Genomic DNA, 23,464 nt, shown 5'->3' on the forward strand with positions numbered 1-23,464 from the left:
AACTCTTAAAATCGGAACCTCTCTAGAGTATTTATGTGAATAGTGAAAAGTCTTAAATCTGTATTTAAGGGGCAATAACTCATTTTACCCGCACTTTTCGATGGGCAGCGAATTCTTCACAAAGTATTTACAAGTACAACATCATTCCTAGTATTTACCAAACAATGTGAAAATCTGTTTCTTGATCTGTTGCAAAACAGTAGATCATGTTTCGATGGACAGCTTGGAACAACAGGCATTTACTAAAAACAGCTGAAATATACATTTTTTTTTATCAACATATGCAATAATTTTTTTTTAAAACAAGACACATCTACACAATACTTCTTAATATGTTGGGCTGCCATATGTTAAAAATTACAAGAAGTCACATGCTAGGGAATTTTTAATTTGAATCTAAACTAGTTCAAATGATTATGAAGTGTTGAAAGGCTTTCAATATTTTTCTTTTTTTTTCTTTGACGCCTTACAAATTGGCGTACAAATTTGCATACAAGCGTAAATAAGGTGTAATGAATGAATACATAAGTCCTGGACAATGCTAGAGAAGACCATTCGCTCCTGGTCATTTCAAAATCAATAGCTTCCATGCATGGCCATTGCAGGGGCAGATTTAGGCAGAGGTGTGGCAGGCGTGCGCCCCCCTTTAAATTTGCAAAGACGATCGTCTTCAACAAGAGACCATTCCATCTTTTTTAACAAAGTATATATAACTGTCAGTTTAACAGAATCAAATCTTTTTTAAGACAAACTTATTGACTTCATTTACCAGTAAAAACTGGCCACTATATCTAATAGTGCTTTTAAAAAGTAGTATAAAACAGGAACATCAATCATTATGATGAGTTTATTTCAGGTTGGTGCAAGATTGGTCTGTCAAATAGAAATTCATTCTTTGGATGAAAAAAAGTCCAACAAAAGATGGCTTCAGCGACATCAACTAAAGGTTGGTGGATATTCCAAGTAGAAAGTGCAGTACTTAAGGAGCTTTTTAATTGTAATCTCTGTCCTGCCTTTTTATTTTTCACTCTATCCGGCCCTGTTTTTTTTTTATAGTTTATCCTGACTTTTCTTACATAAATTGTCATCCTGACTTTTTTTTTTGCAAGTGTCTCATCCTGCCTTTTTTTTTTACTCAAAACTCCTGTCCTGCCTATTTTTTTCAAATTTCATCCTAGCCCCCCCCCCCCCCCCCCCCATTAAAATCAAATGATAGCTCTCTTACATGTATTACTGAATGTACATTCATTAAATAAAATATATAACTATACATTGTATTAAACTATTAAATTTGTTTGTAAAAGGCTTAGAAACAGGTTAAACATGTTAAATGCAAGCCACATAGTTAAAGGTCTGCATCCTTAAGATATTTTGGAATTGAAAGAGTTTGAATTACAAAATTTGTATACGACTGTAAAATTTGAAAAAAATTTCGTCGTATATATATTGCTATCACATTGGCATCGTCAGCATCGTCGTCCGAATACTTTTAGTTTTCGCATTCTAACTTTAGTAAAAGCGAATAGAAATCTATGAAATTTTAACACAAGGTTAATGACCACAAAAGGAAGGTTGGGATTGATTTTGAGAGTTTAGATCCCAATAATTAAGGAATTAGGGGCCAAAAAGGGCCCAAACAAGCGTTTTCTTGTTTTTCGCACAGTAACTTTAGTTTTAGGAAATAGAAATCTATGAAATTTTGACACAAGGTTTATGACCACAAAAGGAAGGTTGGGATTGATTTTGGGAGTTTTGGTTCTAACAGTTTAGGAATTAGGGGCCAAAAAGGGGTCCAAATAAGCATTTTTCTTGGTTTTCGCACCATAACCTTAGTATAGATAAATAGAAATCTATGAAATTTTAACACAAGGTTTATGACCATAAAAGGAAGGTTGATAATGATTTTATGAGTTTTGGTCTTAACAGTTTAGGAATAAGGGGCCAAAAGGGGCCAAAATTAAACTTTGTTTGATTTCATCAAAAATTGAAAAATTGGGGTTCTTTGATATGCCGAATCTAACTGTGTATGTAGATTCTTAATTTTTGGAAAGATTAGAACTTGTTCTACATCTTTACTTAGGCACCACCCTCCCTAACAACAGGACAGGTTACCTACTGTTACTAAATGGATTCACACTAAAATGTAGTTCCCTATGGTTCTCATGTATTTGCACATAATACACATATAACTGAAAACAAAATGGGTATATTATTGGAGCAGTTCATTCAAGAATGTATGTCATTAAGGTGTGTTGATGTGCAGGCTTTTAAAAAAAAATTGATTAGGTAAGTGGGTATTGATTCAACTAGTATGATTGACAACTGTCATTATCACTTAACAATCAGAGACAAGGTGGACCTTTAATTACAATGCCCCACCTCCTAAACTGCCAATCAAATTGACCACATTACCTATCAACCTCAGTCTTACATAATTACACAAACCACTCCAATATGCATCTAATTCTTAATAAAGAAGTAGTTGACCTCATAACTGAATACACAAATGTGTATATTAGATATTTGATATTTATAAGGGTGATATATTTTTTTATTGCAAATTACTTTTGATCTACATTACATAAAGTGATTCTGTAAATTATATCTGAAAGATAAATGATTAATGGATTAACAAGATCTTAAAAAAAAAAATATGAATATATAAAAGGTATTCAAGTATGGCCTATAATTTACTTGATAAATAGCCAATAATCGTCAGTAATTAATCAACAATTTAGATTAGTTCACTTTTTTTTTTATCAGGTATTGGCTTGAAACAGTTTTGAAATTTTAAAACTTTTAATTATAACTAACCATTGTTTATTTCCCATCAATCATAACATGCATTATGTCTATTTTAGTCATTTGAATTTTTATTAAAAGTAAATATATATTTTTGCAATCAAGAAACAATCCACATTTCAATAAAATAAGTTTTTTAATTGGTTGACGTCGAAAAAGTACATTTTCAATGCCCTGTGTCGAAAAATACTTTAAAAATTGATCAAAAGGCACTTTAAAACTTTTAATCTTCAATGCCATATAACCTCTGTTTCAACTTACAAAATGCCCAAAAACAACATTTTTCGATTTTTTTTTGCTGGCACTTTAAAGTTTTTAGCTGTTGGTCTAAATTTATGTCTTACAAGTATAGTTGGTAACATTTACTAGAATTTTTTTTTTATTTTTTTTTTTAAACATGTTCAGAACGGGCAACATAATTTCCATAAAATATAAACTGCAGTTTAACTAAAATTGTGCAAATTTAGAGACCCATATTATTTAATTTGAGCTCATTTTATCCTCATGCTGAAAAAGCAAGTTTCCTTCTAAAGACAAATGCAATTTTTAGCAATAGTGCTTTATGAATGTTAATTTTTCCCCACCATACCTTAATATGAAATAATTCAAACTACTGTTCTAATCTTTCCATGAGTGATATCCATCACTTTGATTGGTCATGTTTACAAATTGGTCTACATTAAGGTCCAAAGGGTCACAAAATAAACTTACAAAATTGAATCCTGGAGGTTCTTTGATATGCTGTATCTAAAAATGTACTTATTTTTTTGATTATTGGCCACGTTTATAAGTTGGTCCAAATCGGGGTCCAAAATCAACTTTTGTTTGATTTCATCAAATATTGAATTCTTGGGCTTCTTTGGTATGCTGAATCTAAACATGTTCTTATATTTTTGATTATGGGCCGAGTTTTCAAGTTGGTCCAAATTAGGATCCAAAATTATTATATTAAGTATTGTGCAATAACAAGTCTTATCTAATTGCACTATGTTGTGCAATAGCATTTTTTTTTCGATTAGAGTTATCTTTCTTTGACCTGAATAGTAAGCAAGAAATTTCTAATTGCACAATATTGTGCAATAGCAAGAATTTTTTTAATTGAAATTAGCCTTCTTTGTCCAGAATCAACTTAAATCATTGTTATGTACAATAAACAATGTATATTCACTTTTTACTACCAACTTATAAATTAAAACAATCTTTTCAGTGGTAACAAGCACTTTTTTACATCTTAATATTTTATGATGTATTTAAATGAGAAGTTATTGTTGCAAACTCCATTATAAATTTGAATTGAGATCAGTTTTGGAGTAAAGGAAAGGGGGATGTGAAAAAAAAATAGTTGGGGAGGGGGGTTCAATTTTTCTCATTTCAGATTTCATGAATAAAAAGAAAATTTCTTCAGACATTTTTTTGAGAGGATTTATATTCAACAGCATAGTGAATTGCTCAAAGAGAAAACAAAAATTTTAAGTTTATTAGAACACATTCATTCTGTGTCAGAAACCTATGCTGTGTCAACTGTTTAGTCACAATCCAAGTTTAGAGCTGGATTCAGCTTGAATGTTGTGTCCATACTTGCCCCAACTGTTCAGGGTTCAACCTCTGCGGTCGTATAAAGCTGCGCCCTGCGTAGTATCTGGTTATAAAATATATGTATGTATCAGAGAAAAATGTGAAATTTTAATAGTTGTTGGGAAGATAGCATCCCAACAGTTCAATAAAGATGATAAATAAAATCCATTTCTGTGTTTAATGATAGATAAGAGTTGTTCATTCAAACCCACTAGTGATATTCTTCCTCACTCTAGATGGGGTTAGTAGAAAAGAAATTCATTAGCAAAAACAATCAAGAATACAAATTAGAAATATGGTAAAAATACCATACAAAATCTAGATTACGTTCACAATCAACAACCTGCCTCCTGATCCAGACCTTTGATAATTGTATGAATATATATATTTTATTTTATAGGAAATAGAAAAGTTACTGAAAGGTCCAGTAAGAGCAAAGATAGAAGAAAGAGACAAAAATGACAAATCACAGAATATTTTAACAGGTAAGGTGAAAATCACAAAAATGTGGAATTAAATGTTGATTCAGAACCAAAATCTGACAGATTTTTTTCTGTTATAATTGTGGATTATTATTTTTGAAGGTGCCAATTAGTGGATTGATAAATTTTTATTATTTATATGAGTGTGACATTTTCCTAACAGATAAAGATATATTTGTATTATTTAAAAACTTATAACATGTATAACTGCTATATTCTTCTCATTTGAAAACACTCAAAGACTTAAGACCATACTTCTTGTCTCTGTATATAAGCATCCTTTATAAGGATCACCACCATAAGTTATGGCATATAAAGGAAGCATTTGGAGCCTGTATTGGTACAGATTGATGTGAGAATTTGCCTACCCAATTCCCAGCCAGGCCGTGACGTGTCTTATTACCAGAAAGTTAACCGTCCCTAAACATAAAAAAATATAACAAAATAAAACATACCAACTCACACACTCGCCTGATACGCTCAGTCCTCAAAGTATAAAAAAGTGTATTTTTTTATGTATCAAATTCCTTTTTTAATATCTGTGTTTTAAATGGCAAAGGGTCACCCCGGATGCCACACAAATGCCTTGGCAAAATACGTCTAAGGTAATAACGAGGAATTGGTTAGGACAAAATCTATCAAAACCGACACTACCAAATGCCCTGCTGTATCAATGTAATGGAAAGCCGAAAATCCTTCTGAAAAGGATCTCGGAAAGAAACTACCGATCCATTAGGAGAACAGCAAGAACTCGCAGACTCCATATAATGATTAATTTTTTTGAAAGCTGATTTGCTGATGGATAAGGACAAGTTTGAAACTTTTTTTTATCACCACAAACTGTGATGATTTTAATGATCTAGTATGTTAATTTATGTGCCAATAACTTATTATATATTTTCGAAAATAAGAGATCAGATGAAAAGTTGTAGATTTTTTTTATCCCAAATTCCAGTTTCAGGATCAAGCTAGCAGCAAAGAGAGATAAATCAGTATAATTTTGCTGACTCATGTAAAGTATATTCAATGTATATATATCAACCATACTGGTATATTTGGAAATTAATTTATTTATATAATAATAATAATGCTTTTTTTATTTGCAATTCTACATTATATTATAGGAAGTACAGTGAGGCTTGGTTATGTGTTTAAAAAGAAATCCCTCCATCATACTTTGTTACTTGGTGAAGAAGAATCAGGAGAGGAGGGTATATATTAATACTGTATTTTTAAGTACCAGTCTATAATTTAATAAATTCATTTAAAAAACAAGAAGAAATTACATGATTGAAACCTTCAAATAAATATCATGACTTAACAAAGGAAATTTGATATTTGGGGCCTTTGCCAAATAGGGAAAATTGGATATAATTGTGTATATTAAAAAAGAAGATGTGGTATGATTGCAAATGAGACAACTCTCCACAAGAGACCAAAATGATGCATTGGTAAGAAAAATTTCAGCAAAAGCAAAAAAAATACATATTTTATACACAAAAATTGTGTTACAGATTACTTTTTTTTTCGTATTTCATTCAATTGTTTGATACCAACCATTCTGCTTCTTCCTGTTCATAGGAACAAATTGACAAATTTGCATAAAATGCATTGAGGATCCTGGAGTTATGTCCCTTGTTTAATTTTCATTGTGCATTCCATATAAGTAGTAAATTTTCTATGAATACAGGTTTAGGTAGAAGTTAAAAATAGCTTCTTTATAAAAATAGCTTTCTTTATAAATTTGCGTATTGTTATGTGTTTACTTTTCTACATTGGCTAGAGGTATAGGGGGAGGGTTGAGATCTCACAAACATGTTTAACCCCTCCGCATTTTTGAGCCTGTCCCAAGTCAGGAGCCTCTGGCCTTTGTTAGTCTTGTATTATTTTAATTTTAGTTTCTTGTGTACAATTTGGAAATTAGTATTGCGATCATTATCACTGAACTAGTATATATGTGTTTAAAGGCCAGCTGAAGGACGCCTCCGGGTGCTGGAATTTCTTGCTACATTAAAGACCTGTTGGTGACCTTCTGCTGTTGTTTTTTTCTATGGTCGGGTTGTTGTCTCTTTTACACATTCCCCATTTCCATTCTCAATTTTTTTCTTTATAAATTGCATTCTTAAGGAATTTTCAAAAAGTAATTGATTGTCATCACCTATTGGATGAATTAGAGATGAAGGGGTATTAATTATTCAAATATTGCTCAAGTCAGTGATTTTAATAAAGAAGTCATGAATAAATGGGAGATAATTATTAAAAGTCAATGAAGACAGCAACCCAACAATTCACATAGAGATGCATAGAACTTGCCAACTTGGCCTATTCCAAAGAATGGGTGTAGTACTGCTTAATACCTATAAAATATGGGTGTCCTTTGAAGCTTGCTTTATCTACAAGGGTCTGTAGATGGCCTGTTGCAAGGTAAAATTTCTGTCCCTATCCAATATACCCTCATTTTCCAGTGGCAGTCCAAATTTCCCAGACCATCATCCTAGATGGCCTCTATTGTAACTAGATCTACCTATTGTATTTATTGTGAACTTGTTCTCGTCCTGAATATGCATGAAATATTTGCCACTGGATGTTAAGCAACCAACCGTTAATCAATCATCTTTATCCACATCAAAAACTTCACGTTTCTCAAAAATAACCCATTGTATTTATTGTGAAATTGTTCTTGTCCTGAATATGCATGAACTATTTGCCACTGGATGTTAATCAATCATCTTTATCTACATCAAAAACTTCACGTTTCTCAAAAATAACCGATTGCAAAATCATCAACATTATAACATTCAGACTTATTTTCTACACACCCTTATATTTTTGCAATATGAGGATTTTACCTATTATTAGTGAAACAATTTACTTGCTCCATCTGGAAGCATTGATGGACACATCTTTACTATGTTTACTTTCAGATTTTTACAGTACTGCTTACACTGTGTTCAGAGAGAAAGTGGTCGTGTTTGTCACCTCATTAGAATCTCAAGATACTAAAAGTGTAACAAAGGTAGGGAATGTCCAGTGATTAATAATACATATGATATTTATTATGCCTCACTTATGAGCATTATGTTTTTTGTCTGTACGTTTGTTTGTTCATCAGTTTGTCTTTCTGACCTGCTTCAGGTTAACGTTTTTGTTCAAGGTAGTGTTTGTTGATTTTGAAGTCCAATCAACTTGAAATTTAGTACAAATGTTTCCTATTAATAGATCATTCTAATTTTAATGCCAAATTAGAGTTTTTACCCCAATTGCACGGCCCACTGAACATAGAAAATGATAGTACAAGTGGGGCATCTTTGTACTATGGACACATTCTTGTTATGAATATGAAAAATATAAAGATGTGATATGATTGCCAATGAGATAACTCTCCATCTGAGACCAAATGATAAAGAAATTAGCAACCATGTGTAACTGTCTTCACTAATGAGTAAAACCCTTACTGCATATCATATAGAGTGCCTAGAAATGCATTGGAAAACAATTCAAACCAGAAAACTAACGGTTTGATTTAGGTACAAAACAAGAAACAAAAATCAAATAAAATATTCAGCAACAAACAAAAACCACTGAATTATAGTCTCCTATATTTATTGTTATGATTTTGTCGATATGTTTTGTTTTTTTGTAATTATAGCTAGCAAAAGTCCTCCATGACTGTAGCCAATCACAAACTAGTTCAGTCAGCATAAGTAATTACTTTACTAAACAATCATCTACAAGTCAAAATGGTAGTCTTGGTAATACCAAACAGAATGGTAACCATGGTAACACAGAAAATGGTGTATCTTCCAATGAGGGAAAACGAAAAGCTATTAAAAACCTGTAAGTTTGATATAACTTATGTTAAGGTTATCATTTGGTATTCATGAAAACAAATTCTATGACGTAGGCTTATACCTGCCAACTTTTCCAAATGCCCATGGGTTTTTTGAGTGCAAGATGGCTGTCATAGTCCTAAAAATCCTTCATGGGGGCCTGCAAATACATTTTAATGTTGGTTTTTGGCTTCTTCATACTTTCATAAGCTTAAAATTAACTGTTTTGTTTAAATTGTGGACAAAATTGCTCTTTCAAAATTTTAATTTGGGAGCCTCCATGGGGGAAATCCCCCTCAAATAGTGACAGTTGGCAGGTACGATAGGCTGCTGTATTTGTTGATAAGGATGTGCATATAAAGGTGAAAGCAAAATGAGTGTTTGTGTTTGCTTGCTAGATATTTAGAGTCTGATGGATTATTTTTTTCATAAGCAGAAAAGTAATATAGTTTTACTGGAAGTTTCACATTTGTTAGAGGATTGCAACATACTGTAAATTCTGAAATTATTGAGTGCATTAATTATTGCGATTTTGTCATTTTGTCATTTTAGACTTAAATGCAATTTTAATTTTTACGAATTTGAGAAAAATCCTGTTAAATTCATATAAATTATTTCAAAATGCGAGTGTAAAGTATTGCGTTTACCATTCAGTCACATTTTTCACAATAATAAAAACCTCGCATTAATTTCTTAATTTATAGTATTCCAAATGGATATTCAAACTCCTTAGTGAAAGACTAATGGACAACACGATAAATGAACAAAATAAGGAAATAACAAACCCGTCTACAGAACTAAACATAGAAGACTACAGACTATTTAACATCAACCCTTCCCTTTGTTTTCAGGTGCTTTGGTAGTGAAGGCATATCCTGCTCCTTAGGTGACACTTTTAGTTTAACTTGTGTATCTATCATTGAACAAAGTGATGATGTTATATATGATTATGATCCTTTGTATGCCCAATTTATAGTCATTATGTTTTCTGGTCTGTGCATTGTTCTCCGTCCGTTCGTTCGTCCCACTTCAGGTTAAAGTTTTTGGTCGAGGTAGTTTATTATGAAGTTGCAGTCTCATCAACTTGAAACATCACATTCTCCCTATGATATGATCTTTGTAATTGTAATGCCAAATTAGAAATTTCCCACATTTTCATGGTCCCCTGAACATAGAAAATGATAGTGCGGATGGGGCATCCGTGTACGGGGACACTTTTTTGTTGTTACATGGTCCAAGGACACAGTTATTGTCCTTTGGTTTTTCGTTGAATATAGTCCCTAGTGTAAACAGTGGTTAACTTACATGTTTTATTCAATACACTTTCCCAATTTATTTCTTGATATTAAATGCCTGAAATATTAAGTTGGGGATGTAATTACATGTCAAAAAAATTTGGGTGCTGAAACTGTATGTTAAGTAGTGAATTGGTCCAGTTCTAAAATTTTATCACGTCTGAAGCTGTCAAACTGAATTTTACACCCCCTTAACACAGAATTGGCAATATTTTGAGTTAGAGCTGGTAGAAGTTTCTATAATTTTGATATTATTTGTCTCACTGGTAGTACACTACACAGTAAAAATATTTTTGAGAAAGAGCAGGTGCGATTTTTTTAATTTGAATTTATTGTCTAAAAGAAATGCACTACGAAATAACTGTGTTCTCGGGCCACATGGTATACCTCTATCTTTGGATCTATATTGTAGTCACCTTGTCTATCCGTTGATCTGTTCATTCTTCCAACCAATTGTTGTGCAAAACCCATGCTGATAACAAGACTTCCAACATACTTTTATCTCATATTTTTTAGTGTCGGAAGAACCAACAAAGCTATTTCTAAGGTCAAGAAAGAAAAGAGAATAGCAAAAATCTTAAAGAACTTTAAGGAAATAGAAGGAGAAGAACCAGACTGTGCTTCCAATACTGTCTCTTCCTCCACTGAATCTCATCAGACAAAAAATCTAGTACAAGACAGCAAACCATCTATTACTGGACTGTGCAGCATAGAACAGGAAACTGTATCAACAAACTGTTCATCTTCTGTTACCTCAGTAAGCTCACAACAGGAAACCAGTAACTCATCTTCAGAGTCTGGTCAAAATGACATGTGTATCAATTACCGAGGAACAAAATATGGATCAAATTATCCTCCATACATAGATTCCTGTCAGTCTGAAATAGATTATATTGATATAGAAATAGACTGCCATGCCATTATAGTTCCAAAATTTAGTCCAATGTCTCCTTCTAAAACTCAAAATGGCTGTGATTCTGGGTCAGATTCAACTTGTATTGAAACAAACTATATAAGCACAACTAAATCTAGATCTAGTCTGCAGTCAAACTTCAATATACTCAAAGATGTAACTACAACCTCGGAGACTGTTGACCATAGATTTCCAGATGACATGCCTGACATTGATAAGGCTATTACCTCGGAAACTGTTGAAGATGGATTTCCTGACGACATGCCTGACATTGTGTCTGATTGTTCATTAGATCTCACAGAACCTCCAGAAGATATGCCAGATATAATTAACGAACATACTTCATTTGAATTTTGCTCGGAAGACGATAATCTTGGTGCCAATTATGATACTGCTGAAAATGATGAGGTAGATGTGATCTCAGATTGCTTAGATATGGCTGAAAATCTTCTTCAAGTTCCCATGGTAACTGATAACAAAATGGAGGAGGATGTAATCTATACAAATGCTGACATTTATGACAATGAAGGTGATTGTCAGATAACAGATCTATGTAATTCTGATACAGATGAAAGACTGGAGGAAAATGACATTCAAACTGGGGGTAATGTTGTAAATGATCTGATGTTTGATTATAAGAATAGCCAGCAGATGACAAATGTTGAGATTTGCCACCAAGGAACAGACCTTATGGAGAAAGAGATTAGCCAGCAAACAACCAATACTATGGAAACAAATGTTTTGAGTGATAGTGATTCAAGTGATTCTGAATTGCCTGATTGTGACTTCATAGCATATAAATCCAGAAGACGAACTTCAATTTTTCAAAGGGCAATTGATATTTGTCAAGTCATTAAAACTAACAAGGAGAATCGGCATGTGACAAGTTCAGCTGACAATGAAGTAACAAAAAATGAAAAAAACAAGAGAAAAAGAAGTAAGCGTGTTCTTCCAAGTTTTTCACCTTCAACCTCAGAGGATGAGTTGAATCCACCAAAAGTTGCCAAGACTGATGGTGATGTGAACGGCTTTAATTTTGATGACAATATGAACGAAGTGAGCGATGAAGAAGTGGAATGTTTTATTTTATCAGTGGATGAATCTGGAAATGACATGGACAACAAAATTAGGAATTCTGGGTAGGTTATAATATTAAGGAAGAGCTGAAAATGTTTTAATATACATGTAGCTCGTCTGAGTTAGGTTTTTAATGTCAATGACGATTTTTAATTCATTAATTTTTTGTTTACCGAATACTTATAGCAGGGGTATCATATATATGTATTTTTATGGTTATAAGTGATTATAATTCAGACAGATTGAAAACTAGGATAACAAAATAGCTGTCTCTTCTCGCCAAATAAATGACTCTTCTACTGTAAACATGTTAAAATGAACCAAAGTAATATGGAAAACTCTTTACATTGTAGAACTGTTTGTAATTTAACAGAAGACCAATTAAAATATTTGGTACTAAAGAATAAGATGTATCTAAAGTCCATCTTTCAAGGAAATGTAAGTATGCACACAAGATAAATGTTAGACTCAACAACAGGAACTCCTCTAATAACAAGGTGTAATCTCAGGTGTTTTGGGAGGGTAAGACTCAACAACAGGAACTCCTCTAATAACAAGGTGTAATCTCAGGTGTTTTGGGAGGGTAAGACTCAACAACAGGAATTCTCTAATAACAAGGTGTAATCTGAGGTGTTTTGGGAGGGTATGACTCAACAACAGGAACTCCTCTAATAACAAGGTGTAATCTCTGGTGTTTTGGGAGGGTAAGACTCAACAACAGGAATTCTCTAATAACAAGGTGTAATCTCAGGTGTTTTGGGAGGGTGAGACTCAACAATAGGAACTCCTCTAATAACAAGGTGTAATCTCAGGTGTTTTGGGAGGATAAGACTCAACAACAGGAATTCTCTAATAACAAGGTGTAATCTCATGTGTTTTGGGAGGGTATGACTCAACAACAGGAATTCTCTAATAACAAGGTGTAATCTCAGGTGTTTTGGGAGGGTAAGACTCAACAACAGGAACTCCTCTAATAACAAGGTGTAATCTCAGGTGTTTTGGGAGGGTGAGACTAAACAATAGGAACTCCTCTAATAACAAGGTGTAATCTCGGGTGTTTTGGGAGGGTAAGACTCAACAACAGGAACTCCTCTAATAACAAGGTGTAATCTCAGGTGTTTTGTTAGGGTGAGACTCAACAACAGGAACTCCTCTAATAACAAGGTGTAATCTCAGGTGTTTTGTTAAGGTAAGACTCAACAACAGGAACTCCTCTAATGACAAGGTGTAATCTCAGGTGTTTTGGGAGGGTGAGACTCAACAACAGAAACTCATCTAATAACAAGGTGTAATCTCAGGTGTTTTGGGAGGGTAAGCCTCAACAAAAGGAACTCCTCTTATAACAAGGTGTTATCGCAGGTGTTTTGGGAGGGTATGACTCAACAACAGGAACTCCTCTAATAACAAGGTGTACTCTCGGGTGTTCTGGGAGGATAAGACTCAACAACAGGAACTCCTCTAATAACAAGGTGTAATCTCAGGTGTTTTGGGAGGGTGAGACTCAACAACAGGAACTCCTCTAAAAACAAGGTTTTATCTCAGGTGTTTTGGGAGGAAGACTCAACAATAGGAACTCCTCTAATAACAAGGTGTAATCTCAGGTGTTTTGGGAGGGTGAGACTCAACAAAATGAACTCCTCTAATAACAAGGTGTAATCTCAGGTGTTTTGGGAGGGTAAGACTCAACAACAGGAACTCCTCTAATAACAAGGTGTAATCTCGGGTGTTTTGGGAGGGTAAGACTCAACAACAGGAATTATCAAATAACAAGGTGTAATCTCAGGTGTTTTGGGAGGGTAAGACTCAACAACAGGAACTCCTCTAATAACAAGGTGTAATCTCAGGTGTTTTGGGAGGGTTAGACCCAACAACAGGAATTCTCTAATAACAAGGTGTAATCTCAGGTGTTTTGGGAGGGTATGACTCAACAACAGGAATTCTCTAATATCAAGGTGTAATCTCAGGTGTGTTGGGAGGGTAAGACTCAACAACAGGAACTCCTCTAATAACAAGGTGTAATCTCAGGTGTTTTGGGAGGGTGAGACTCAACAATAGGAACTCCTCTAATAACAAGGTGTAATCTCAGGTGTTTTGGGAGGGTGAGACTCAACAACAGGAGCTCCTCTAATAACAAGGTGTAATCTCAGGTGTTTTGTTAGGGTAAGACTCAACAACAGGAACTCCTCTAATGACAAGGTGTAATCTCAGGTGTTTTGGGAGGGTGAGACTCAACAACAGAAACTCATCTAATAACAAGGTGTAATCTCAGGTGTTTTGTTAGGGTGAGACTCAACAACAGGAACTCCTCTAATAACAAGGTGTAATCTCAGGTGTTTTGTTAGGGTAAGACTCAACAACAGGAACTCCTCTAATAACAAGGTGTAATCTCAGGTGTTTTGTTAGGGTAAGACTCAACAACAGGAACTCCTCTAATGACAAGGTGTAATCTCGGGTGTTTTGGGAGGGTAAGACTCAACAACAGGAACTCCTCTAATAACAAGGTGTAATCTCAGGTGTTTTGTTAGGGTGAGACTCAACAACAGGAACTCCTCTAATAACAAGGTGTAATCTCAGGTGTTTTGTTAGGGTAAGACTCAACAACAGGAACTCCTCTAATGACAAGGTGTAATCTCAGGTGTTTTGGGAGGGTAAGACTTAACAACAGGAACTCCTCTAATAACAAGGTGTAATCTCAGGTGTTTTGGGAGGGTGAGACTCAACAACAGGAACTCCTCTAAAAACAAGGTTTTATCTCAGGTGTTTTGGGAGGAAGACTCAACAATAGGAACTCCTCTAATAACAAGGTGTAATCTCAGGTGTTTTGGGAGGATGAGACTCAACAAAATGAACTCCTCTAATAACAAGGTGTAATCTCAGGTGTTTTGGGAGGGTGAGACTCAACAAAAGGAACTCCTCTAATAACAAGGTGTAATCTCGGGTGAGACTCAACAAAAGGAACTCCTCTAATAGCAAGGTGTAATCTCAGGTGTTTTGGGAGGGTGAGACTCGGCAACAGGAACTCCTCTAAAAGCAAGGTGTTATCTCAGGTGTTTTGGGAGGGTAAGCAGTCAGTTCTCTAGTTTCTCAATTATTAACTTAATGTTTCCAAGTGATTGATAATTTCCCACTTGTCATCAAGTTTTGACCAATTTTTTCAAATGTTCATTAAAAATAAATGACATCGGTGATTACTAGCTATTGATTATTTCTTGCTTATCTAGTAAGTCTTGACCAATTTGTACCTATTGATTCCAGAAACACACTTAGCAGTGGTGATTTCCTAAATTCCTATGTGTGAATAAATATCATATCAAGTTATCATTATTTATCCTGCAATTGGGTGTTCTACTATACAAATTCAGCCCTACAGATATCGCTATGCTGTATCTGTATACTAGACAGACATAGCTCACAAGCTCCGCCCACTGCCTGACTGAGTATTGTATGAAACTGGGTGACCTCAGAATGTGTATTGCAGTTGCATTCCAATGACGTATTAATTGCGAATTAACGATATCTTTATACGTTCTGTTTGTTTTCAAACATTTCTTTAGAACAAAAAAAATCACACCAATTTTCTGATAAGGCCACGTTTTTTTAATTTGTTGGTTTACGGATTTTCTCCATGAAAAAGTCGGGTCGGTCGGTTGGGAAAAAAAAAAAAAGAAAAAAAAGAACGTTCAAGACAGAAAACTGATATGCAAAATAAAAATATATTTCACCTTTCTAATAATATGTTTGTCATAATATTTTTTCATCGTTCTTAAATTTTAGTTTGATGAAATATTATTGCTCAGCTGTAAACATAGCATTGTCATTGTCTAATAATTTACCATAAAAAAAAGGGGGGTACACTGACAAAGACGAAATTAAATCGTCATTTCACAAACAAGAAAAACAAATTCACGTCAGTTATTTGACTTAGCTTTTAATCAAAACTTGGTGAAAAATAATAAGGACAAAAACTGATAAAGAAAAAAAAGTAAAAACGTCGTACGGAAATAAGTTTCAACACACGTGTCAAAAACGTAATAGACTCGTTCACTGGAAAAACGAGAATATCAGGTTAAATAATCTGTTGTCATGCATTTCCGTTTTTTATCCAAATGGACGATATTTGTTTATTATTTATAAAACAAGAAAATATCAAATGATTTGTTTAAATTCAGTATTTTAACTTGATGTCTTGAACTTCCACCTGTCCACATTGACAAGTCTATTTATATGAGAACATGCATCTTACGGACTGGTGACAAATAAGGGAAACGAACTTATTGTGTAATTGGTTTTAACCACAGGTTTCGTTCCGCAAAATTATTTGCGCAAACGACATTTCAAGGTAATTAATAATTGATTTGTCTATTTTTAGAAACGTAAACTGAAAGTTTCATTTTTCACAACAGCAAGTGTCATCACTTCTGTTAGTGATTAATGCATTTCATTTCATATAAAAGGATATTTTAATTATTTTTCAGGGATAATGCATTTGTTAGGGTCGGCGAGAATAAAAAAAAAGCCTGAAAATTCGATTTTATTTTTATTTTGGAAATCGGCAAAATCGGGTCGGCGGATCCGTAAACCAACAAATTGAAAAATCCTGGCCTAACATACACACATGAACAGCAGCCTTTTCTACGATGACAACTATTGATTTCAAAACTTGAATTTGTATGATTGCGTAACATAAACAACCACGTCAATTTCAGCATGCATTTTTAGTGAATGTCGAGTCGGAAGCGTAGGACAACTTGTACACTCCTATTTCAAATTGGACAATGTTTTGTTATTTGTTTTTATTGTTGAAACTAGTTGTTATGTTAAAATAGATAATTATTCACCTTGAGTGATGTATTATTGTTGACCATTCTAGATTCTTTTTGTTTGTCTTCAGTGAATGTCTGATTACTGTATCGTATTACTAAATGGGTCTCAAGGGATTTCAAATCCAAAATAAATGCAAAATAAGTGTTTTTGTGTCTTTCAAAACACAAATAATATATACAGAATAAATTGCAGGATAAAGACAATAACTGTTTATCTAAAAGCTAAAAGCTAGCATACACCTTGTGTCCTAACCTCGTACAAATACAGCTGATATTTAAAGACACTAAACAGTTATTATCTATTGTCATGGTTTACTATTTTTCTTAATGAAATAAAGCTGTTTCATTGAATGATAAGATCTAATTTTGTGTTTCAGACTGAGTCGTGGCGCCATCTTGATTATAAGAAAGGAGGAAGATCAAGAAGTAAGTATGCAACATCATCAAATATTTTGTTTTTGGCTGTAACACGTCTTCTGATTGGCTGACGTTATTTTGTTATCAGCCCATAGACATAATTTAGTCATGTGACCGTGATGTCATCAACCATTTTTCATGGTTTTCTACGATTTAAAATGGAATTTAGAATTAAATTATAAGTAATAACTGTAATATTTTTTCTGTCTATTCGAAATAACATAAAAAATGTGGTGGACACTGTTTAATAACCCACTACGCATTTTTTCAGTGCGCACTAAATTTTTGATGTTATTTTTTCATAGACAGAAAAAATATTAGTCATTCCTTAAATATTTGTTTTTATTCTAAACATGAATATGAATTTTAGATGACCATTTGACATCAATTCATTTTACCTTTTCTTCAGCTGGAAATATGAGGATAAAGGTCTCATCATTTTAAGTCAAGTTTATACTTTTTGTAGACCTACTTTTAAAATCACCTCATGGAGTGCCTTTGTTTAAGATTTGGATTATTGGAGTCTCTCTGATCAGCACACAGCATTGGAGGAGAAAGGCAGTGATCTGGAAGGTTTTTTTCACTATGGGCCCAGGGCCCTCAAAAATAAATTCAATGGGCAATTTTAAAAAATAATGGGGCATGCTGTCAAATGAGTGGGCCATTTGAATTGACTTCTGTAAAAAAAAAAAAGTATCAGTATAATTTTGGCACAGAGGTGTTGGTACTTACCTTTATGATTTAAAATAAAATCATGGATATTGTTCCTGTGATTTTGTAATTTCAATTTCAATGAAAATACAATAACTTCTTCCAACCCCAACAATATTTAAGTTAACCTTTATTTACAATGTTTAAACTGGTACTGTTGCCTTGTTCATGTTCATGGGGTTTTTTTGTACATTAAATTTGGGTCTTCGTCGATACCATACTTATTCCAGACGTTCCATATTAGAGGACATTTCAGGCATTTCCTCTGCACTTTTTGTATTATTATAACTTCATCACAGTGACAAGAATAACAGTAAAGAGTACCATTAATTCATAGAACAAAACAACAAATCGCTGAAGTCATGTTTACAAAATGTCAAAACGAGCCAAAGACCAAAAAATGACAAGGACAGTTAGGCGTCTTTTATGGAGACAATAACTTAGTCCACGGCCCCAGAAAAAAATTTAAAATAGCCTTGCCAGATGTCATAATTATTTGGACTAACAATAACTATATTCCTAAAAAGTCTTTGGGGTTCTTCAATCGAAATAATACAAAGCTAAACTAAATAAGATTATTATTAGAGTTAAATCTTGTCTGTACTAGCCAAATTTCACAAATTTAAAGTTGTTTATAAAAAAAAATATATATAATGTATGATGGTTAATTACGTTTTTCGGTTATCAGTTTGACCTCATGGTTCTACGTATTATCATAGGGAAACACCCGAGAGGTCCCAAAAATATATAGGTGCTCCTACTATTGGAGGAACATTACATAGTTGTGTACACACACATGGCAGCACGGAACCTGATCGGAAATTCATTTGACGATATCTAAACATTTCAAAAAGAAGTGAAAAATATTGTGCGCCACGTGGGCGCTTACATTTGTCACTGTATGCGACATTTCTTGTCAATATGCGCTATAGGCGCAGGGCGCACGTCCTTCCCGAACACTGGAAAGGATATAGACTGGTTGGCTTGAAGTCAGAATAGCATGTCCTGGTATGGTGACATGTCTTCCTGAGGCTTGTGGAATTGTCAACTAGGATATTAAAAGTCCAGCTCACCAAGTTTGACTAGTACATGTAGTATAAAGCAGAATTGATATTTGTAATGCATTAATATTTTCTCATCCTTAATAAGCATTTAATTTGGGGCTGATAGTTATACAGCCAACCAACCATCATCATCTACATTATCAAAATGTTAATATACATGAAATTATTTTAGTAATATGTTTATTTGGTGTTATTTTATGATTTTCTGTATTTATAGAGTTGCTAAACCATCAAGTACACCTGGGATTGTTTACAGAAGAACAACAAGATATCGTCATGGAAACATTAATGTCCATTTTCTGTAAGAAACATCATAAGGTAATGATTATGCGGTTTGTACATTAAATATTTCAAGAAAAGACGAGTAATAAAAGATATTATGATAAAACTTATGTTATGAGAATAGTATATTTCTTTTGACATTTAAAAAGCCCTTTGATATCACAAAAAGTGCACTTTTGTTTGGATACATCATATGTTTATACTGTCTGTTTAAAGACAATTTAGAGGGTGTATTTCAATAAGACAGCAACCCAAGGACAAAAATATTCAAATAACATATTAAGGTGGTACCTAACACTACAGGGAGATAACTCTGTAAAATCAGCTTAACGTTTAAATTACATTGCGTTGTGATGGCAATATTAAGCTTCTCAATGATCAAAATAAGTGTATGTCAATCTGCTATTATACCAGTGTAATTTTTCTAATAAAACGATTGATTAAAATTTTTTGAAATGTTTATGTTTTTGGGGTAAGACGGCTTCAAGCCGTCAATCCCCTATGGGGTTGACCAGATTGACACTCCCTCACATCATTCATTTTGTTTTTATACATGTTATAGTGTGGAAAACCCCCCAACAATTCTTACTTAGATTGAAGAGAAGGAGACCCAGAAATGAATAGTTTGACTTTAAACACTTTTTTACACATTTCCCTTCTGTTTCTCGAGAAATTATCGTATCTTGAACTCTCCTTTACACTATTTACGTTTATTTTACAATCCGGAAAAATTAGTATGACGAGATATTCTAAATATATCCAACCTACATTGTATTTTATAGTGACGTCATTCTTGGAAGAAGCAGGGATATCCTTCACCAGTTCACTGGTTATTTAAATCATTCTTAGAGATCGTGCACTAATTACAAATTTGTATTTGTTAAATCTAAACATAATATTGTTTACTGTAGATGATTTAAACATCAACATGCAATACTTTAATTTGTAGGTCAACAACTTTCAAAATAAACAAAGATCGTGGGGTTACATGAGACAGGGGAAAGAAACGATTTTATTACTTTTTCGGGTCTCACTTATTAGAGACAAGAAGCGTCAAAAAACACAAGAAGCTTCAAAAAGACTATTTAGCGACAAGAAAAAATTATTCTTCTGGTCGCTAAAATTCTTCTTGTCGCTAATTTGTGAGACCACTTTTTTCTGTAAAAATTCAGAGAATCTCCCTCCAATTCAGGAGCAACTCAATTGATGATTAATTATCCACGAAAATAAAAGTTAATGTTTTTAAACACTTCAAATGTGACATTTCATTGGATTAGTAGTCTTTAATTAAAACTAAATTTTTGTGCACCTACATAATCATTGTAATGGTAAAAAAAAATAATATAAATTTGCATTTTGTAGCCTGGTTTAAACATATTTATTATTTACAAATATTTCAAAATTAAGATATGGAAACAAGCTTCACACAGTTTACATCACTCATATTGTTTTTTTTATTAGTACCTGTTTCCCTGTGATGAGAGTTGTAACTCCGAACTTTAACAATGGAAATTTAAAACTGAATAGATTTTTCAGTCCACACTTTCTAAAGAAAAAACTTAAAGATTCATGAGTACTGTCACAAAAAATGGAAAATTGCCCTAGCCTGCAGTTCAGTGGTACACAATCAAGATTTCAAAAAGTAATGTAGTTGTTGTGAAATGACAGAATTCAGTTGAGTTATAGATAATTAGCTATCAACTTAAATAAAATGTTTAGATTCAGAAGATGCAGATCTCTTCCATTGGTCCAAATTGAATCCTAAACTAAGGAAATGAAATTACATAAACAACAATTGATTTCAATATTGTCAACCTTTCTACATGTTCTAGCTGTTCTTTTTTTCATTCTTCATATGAAAACTATCATAAGATACCCCCCCCCCCCTCTTCCAAAAACATAATTTAATAGAAACAAGGGCCGCCTTTCCCCTCAGAGCTATTCAGCTCTTTGATTTATCAAAGGATCAAAGTTAATACTTTTTTTAAAAATTATGAAAATTAAACGAGCCAAATTAATTTTAGTGAATGTGTTGGATACCACCTTAAGGGCAATGTAAGTCTAGAATAATTTTTCTCTCCTTAAGTTTGAGCAATTTTATGAGTTTTATTTGTTTGATAAAATTTGTAAAATGCATCTATGTGTAAAGATTAATTAAATAAAAATACATCTTTAAAGGACGATAAATACAAACAGAATTTCAATTTTCTGATGCTATGGTAATTATTTATGATATGTTTTTTTTTCAGTTTATGGAATATGTGATGAAAGTTTTGCTACCTGAAATGTTAATAAAGATCCACATGGCCGTTAACAGTGTCAGCCATAGAGAATCAGAGGTCATGATGATGGAAGCTTTGTCCAAGCCAGGAGGTGTCTACATTTGAATAGATCTGTATTGAGGAGAAAAGCTTACATATATATCTATATTCCTTCCATTATTTTACAAAGGTTGTAAGACATGTGAAAATTGAGGTTTTTTTCTCAGGAATTTTGATGCTAATACTCATAAACTTATAGGCAAATACAAGTTCTTTGTGCAATTGAAGCAACACAAATGTAAACCTATACATGTGAAGTTCATATCAGTATTTAGATCTGACAATCAAACTTTATATGAGTTATGATCTCAATCCATTCTGCATTTTGACCAGTTAAAACTCTTTATTAGATGTGTTAAACATTTTGTAAAAGAGAAAACAATATTTACCTCAAGAGAAGACTAGGGTAAAGAAATACTGTCACTCCTAGCTAAATTGGGCATTCAATTTGACTCTGTGGTTGTTTAAAAGCATTATATTCACTTGTTGACTGAGTGTTAGAAAGCTCTCATTGTATTGACACAGTTTTAAGTTATATTTTACAACTAAGACTTTTTACTGTGGATTCATTATATTTCTTTGGGTGTTATATTTCATGGATTTATTAGTATACAGGGTAGGTGACTGTTGAATTAATCAAGATAACAAAATATACTTTTTCTGTATAAATAGAGACCGATCTAGCTGAAAACATAAACCTGAATGTTCACAATATGGTTCTAAAACTCATGAACCACAGTAGATTGTAACAGATTCTTATTGAACCAAGAAACTTATCTTTTAATTGATCTTTATAAAGCTTCCCTGTCAAATTAGATACAATTGAACCCTTAATAGTAAATGAGTACCCTTTTATGTCAAATAGACTTCAAGAATTACAGTTAATTTTACATAAATGTATAGATTTTTAACTAAGAAAGAAAACAAATATCTTAATGCATATTCTGACTTAAGACCATGTGAGTTAACTTTGTAAAAAGAAACTTTATACATTTTTGTTATTTTGTTTGTTTAAAGGAAGCAAATTGTTTCCTTTTTGTTATGTATTCTCATTTTGGTTTAGATTTGAATAATCTTTTCTAGTCATAGGTATATCGGGTAGTCTACCATTTATATAGAAATAAACAATTTGAAAATTTGATTTGTGAATATTATTTTCTAAATAACTTTTTTAAAAAGATATGAAAATTATTCTTTGTGAATAAACAGAGTTAATGGATTCAAGTCATGAAATAGTATTAACCAAACAACACAAACAAAAAAGTAATTTAGAAGTCAGTTGAATGAAGGTTTTCAACAATAGCTAAATTTCAAACTCTGAAATAGTGGAAAATTTGTGCAGGTTGTCTTCACCGACTTCAGATTCAGATTTAACAGAACCTTCCAAAGGTCTTTTATCAACACCAAAAACAACAGAATACACATATAGACAACCACTGACAATATTTCAGACTTTTGATGAGCACATTAAAATATGTGACAACATTTAACTTTAATGGAGTATTCAACCTTTCTACTGTTATGCAGAATTGTAACAAGAACACTCAATAAAAACCTGTTCAGAAAAAAAAACACTTTACCCTATCGTGTTTATATCACATCTAACAAAAATGTGTTTACAGGTTTAATGATTCTGTATAACATATCAGAGTCTGTAGAAATCAATAAAATTGAGAATGGAAATAGGGAATGTGTCAAAGAGACAACAACTTGACTGAAGAGAAGACAACAGCCGAAGGAAATCAATGTTCACTACAAGAATGAATGTGTCATCCTGCTCATCATATTCCCACTTTTAATTGAATGATAACTCTCAGTGCTAATTTTAGAAATATACGATGTAGTATAGATCATATATATAGATACAATTAT

At 32.9% G+C, this 23,464-nt stretch overlaps 1 protein-coding gene across 1 annotated transcript; it reads left to right on the forward strand.

Moving 5' to 3' along the window:
- Positions 1–59: 59 nt before the first annotated feature.
- LOC134710079 (uncharacterized) lies at positions 60–22,688 on the forward strand. The gene is made up of 11 exons (XM_063570259.1): positions 60–133; positions 857–946; positions 4,778–4,862; positions 5,984–6,070; positions 7,784–7,875; positions 8,509–8,696; positions 10,501–12,036; positions 12,328–12,412; positions 17,175–17,223; positions 19,207–19,307; positions 21,521–22,688. Exons 1-11 carry the CDS (start codon positions 101–103, stop codon positions 21,656–21,658), a joined length of 2,484 nt encoding a protein of 827 aa, XP_063426329.1. The 5' UTR covers positions 60–100; the 3' UTR covers positions 21,659–22,688.
- Positions 22,689–23,464: the final 776 nt, after the last annotated feature.

Source organism: Mytilus trossulus, chromosome 3 (assembly GCF_036588685.1).
Source record: "Mytilus trossulus isolate FHL-02 chromosome 3, PNRI_Mtr1.1.1.hap1, whole genome shotgun sequence".
Taxonomy (NCBI): Eukaryota; Metazoa; Mollusca; class Bivalvia; order Mytilida; family Mytilidae; genus Mytilus; species Mytilus trossulus.

What these genes read in the sequence shown, in the direction of transcription:
- LOC134710079 (XM_063570259.1), top strand. Translation starts at nt 101, where the DNA reads ATGGGCAGCGAATTCTTCACAAAGTATTTACAA. An exon ending in TCTTCACAAAGTATTTACAA is followed by an intron (nt 134 to 856) that starts GTACAACATCAT and finishes AGTTTATTTCAG; the next exon opens with GTTGGTGCAAGATTGGTCTG. An exon ending in ATCACAGAATATTTTAACAG is followed by an intron (nt 4,863 to 5,983) that starts GTAAGGTGAAAA and finishes ATTATATTATAG; the next exon opens with GAAGTACAGTGAGGCTTGGT.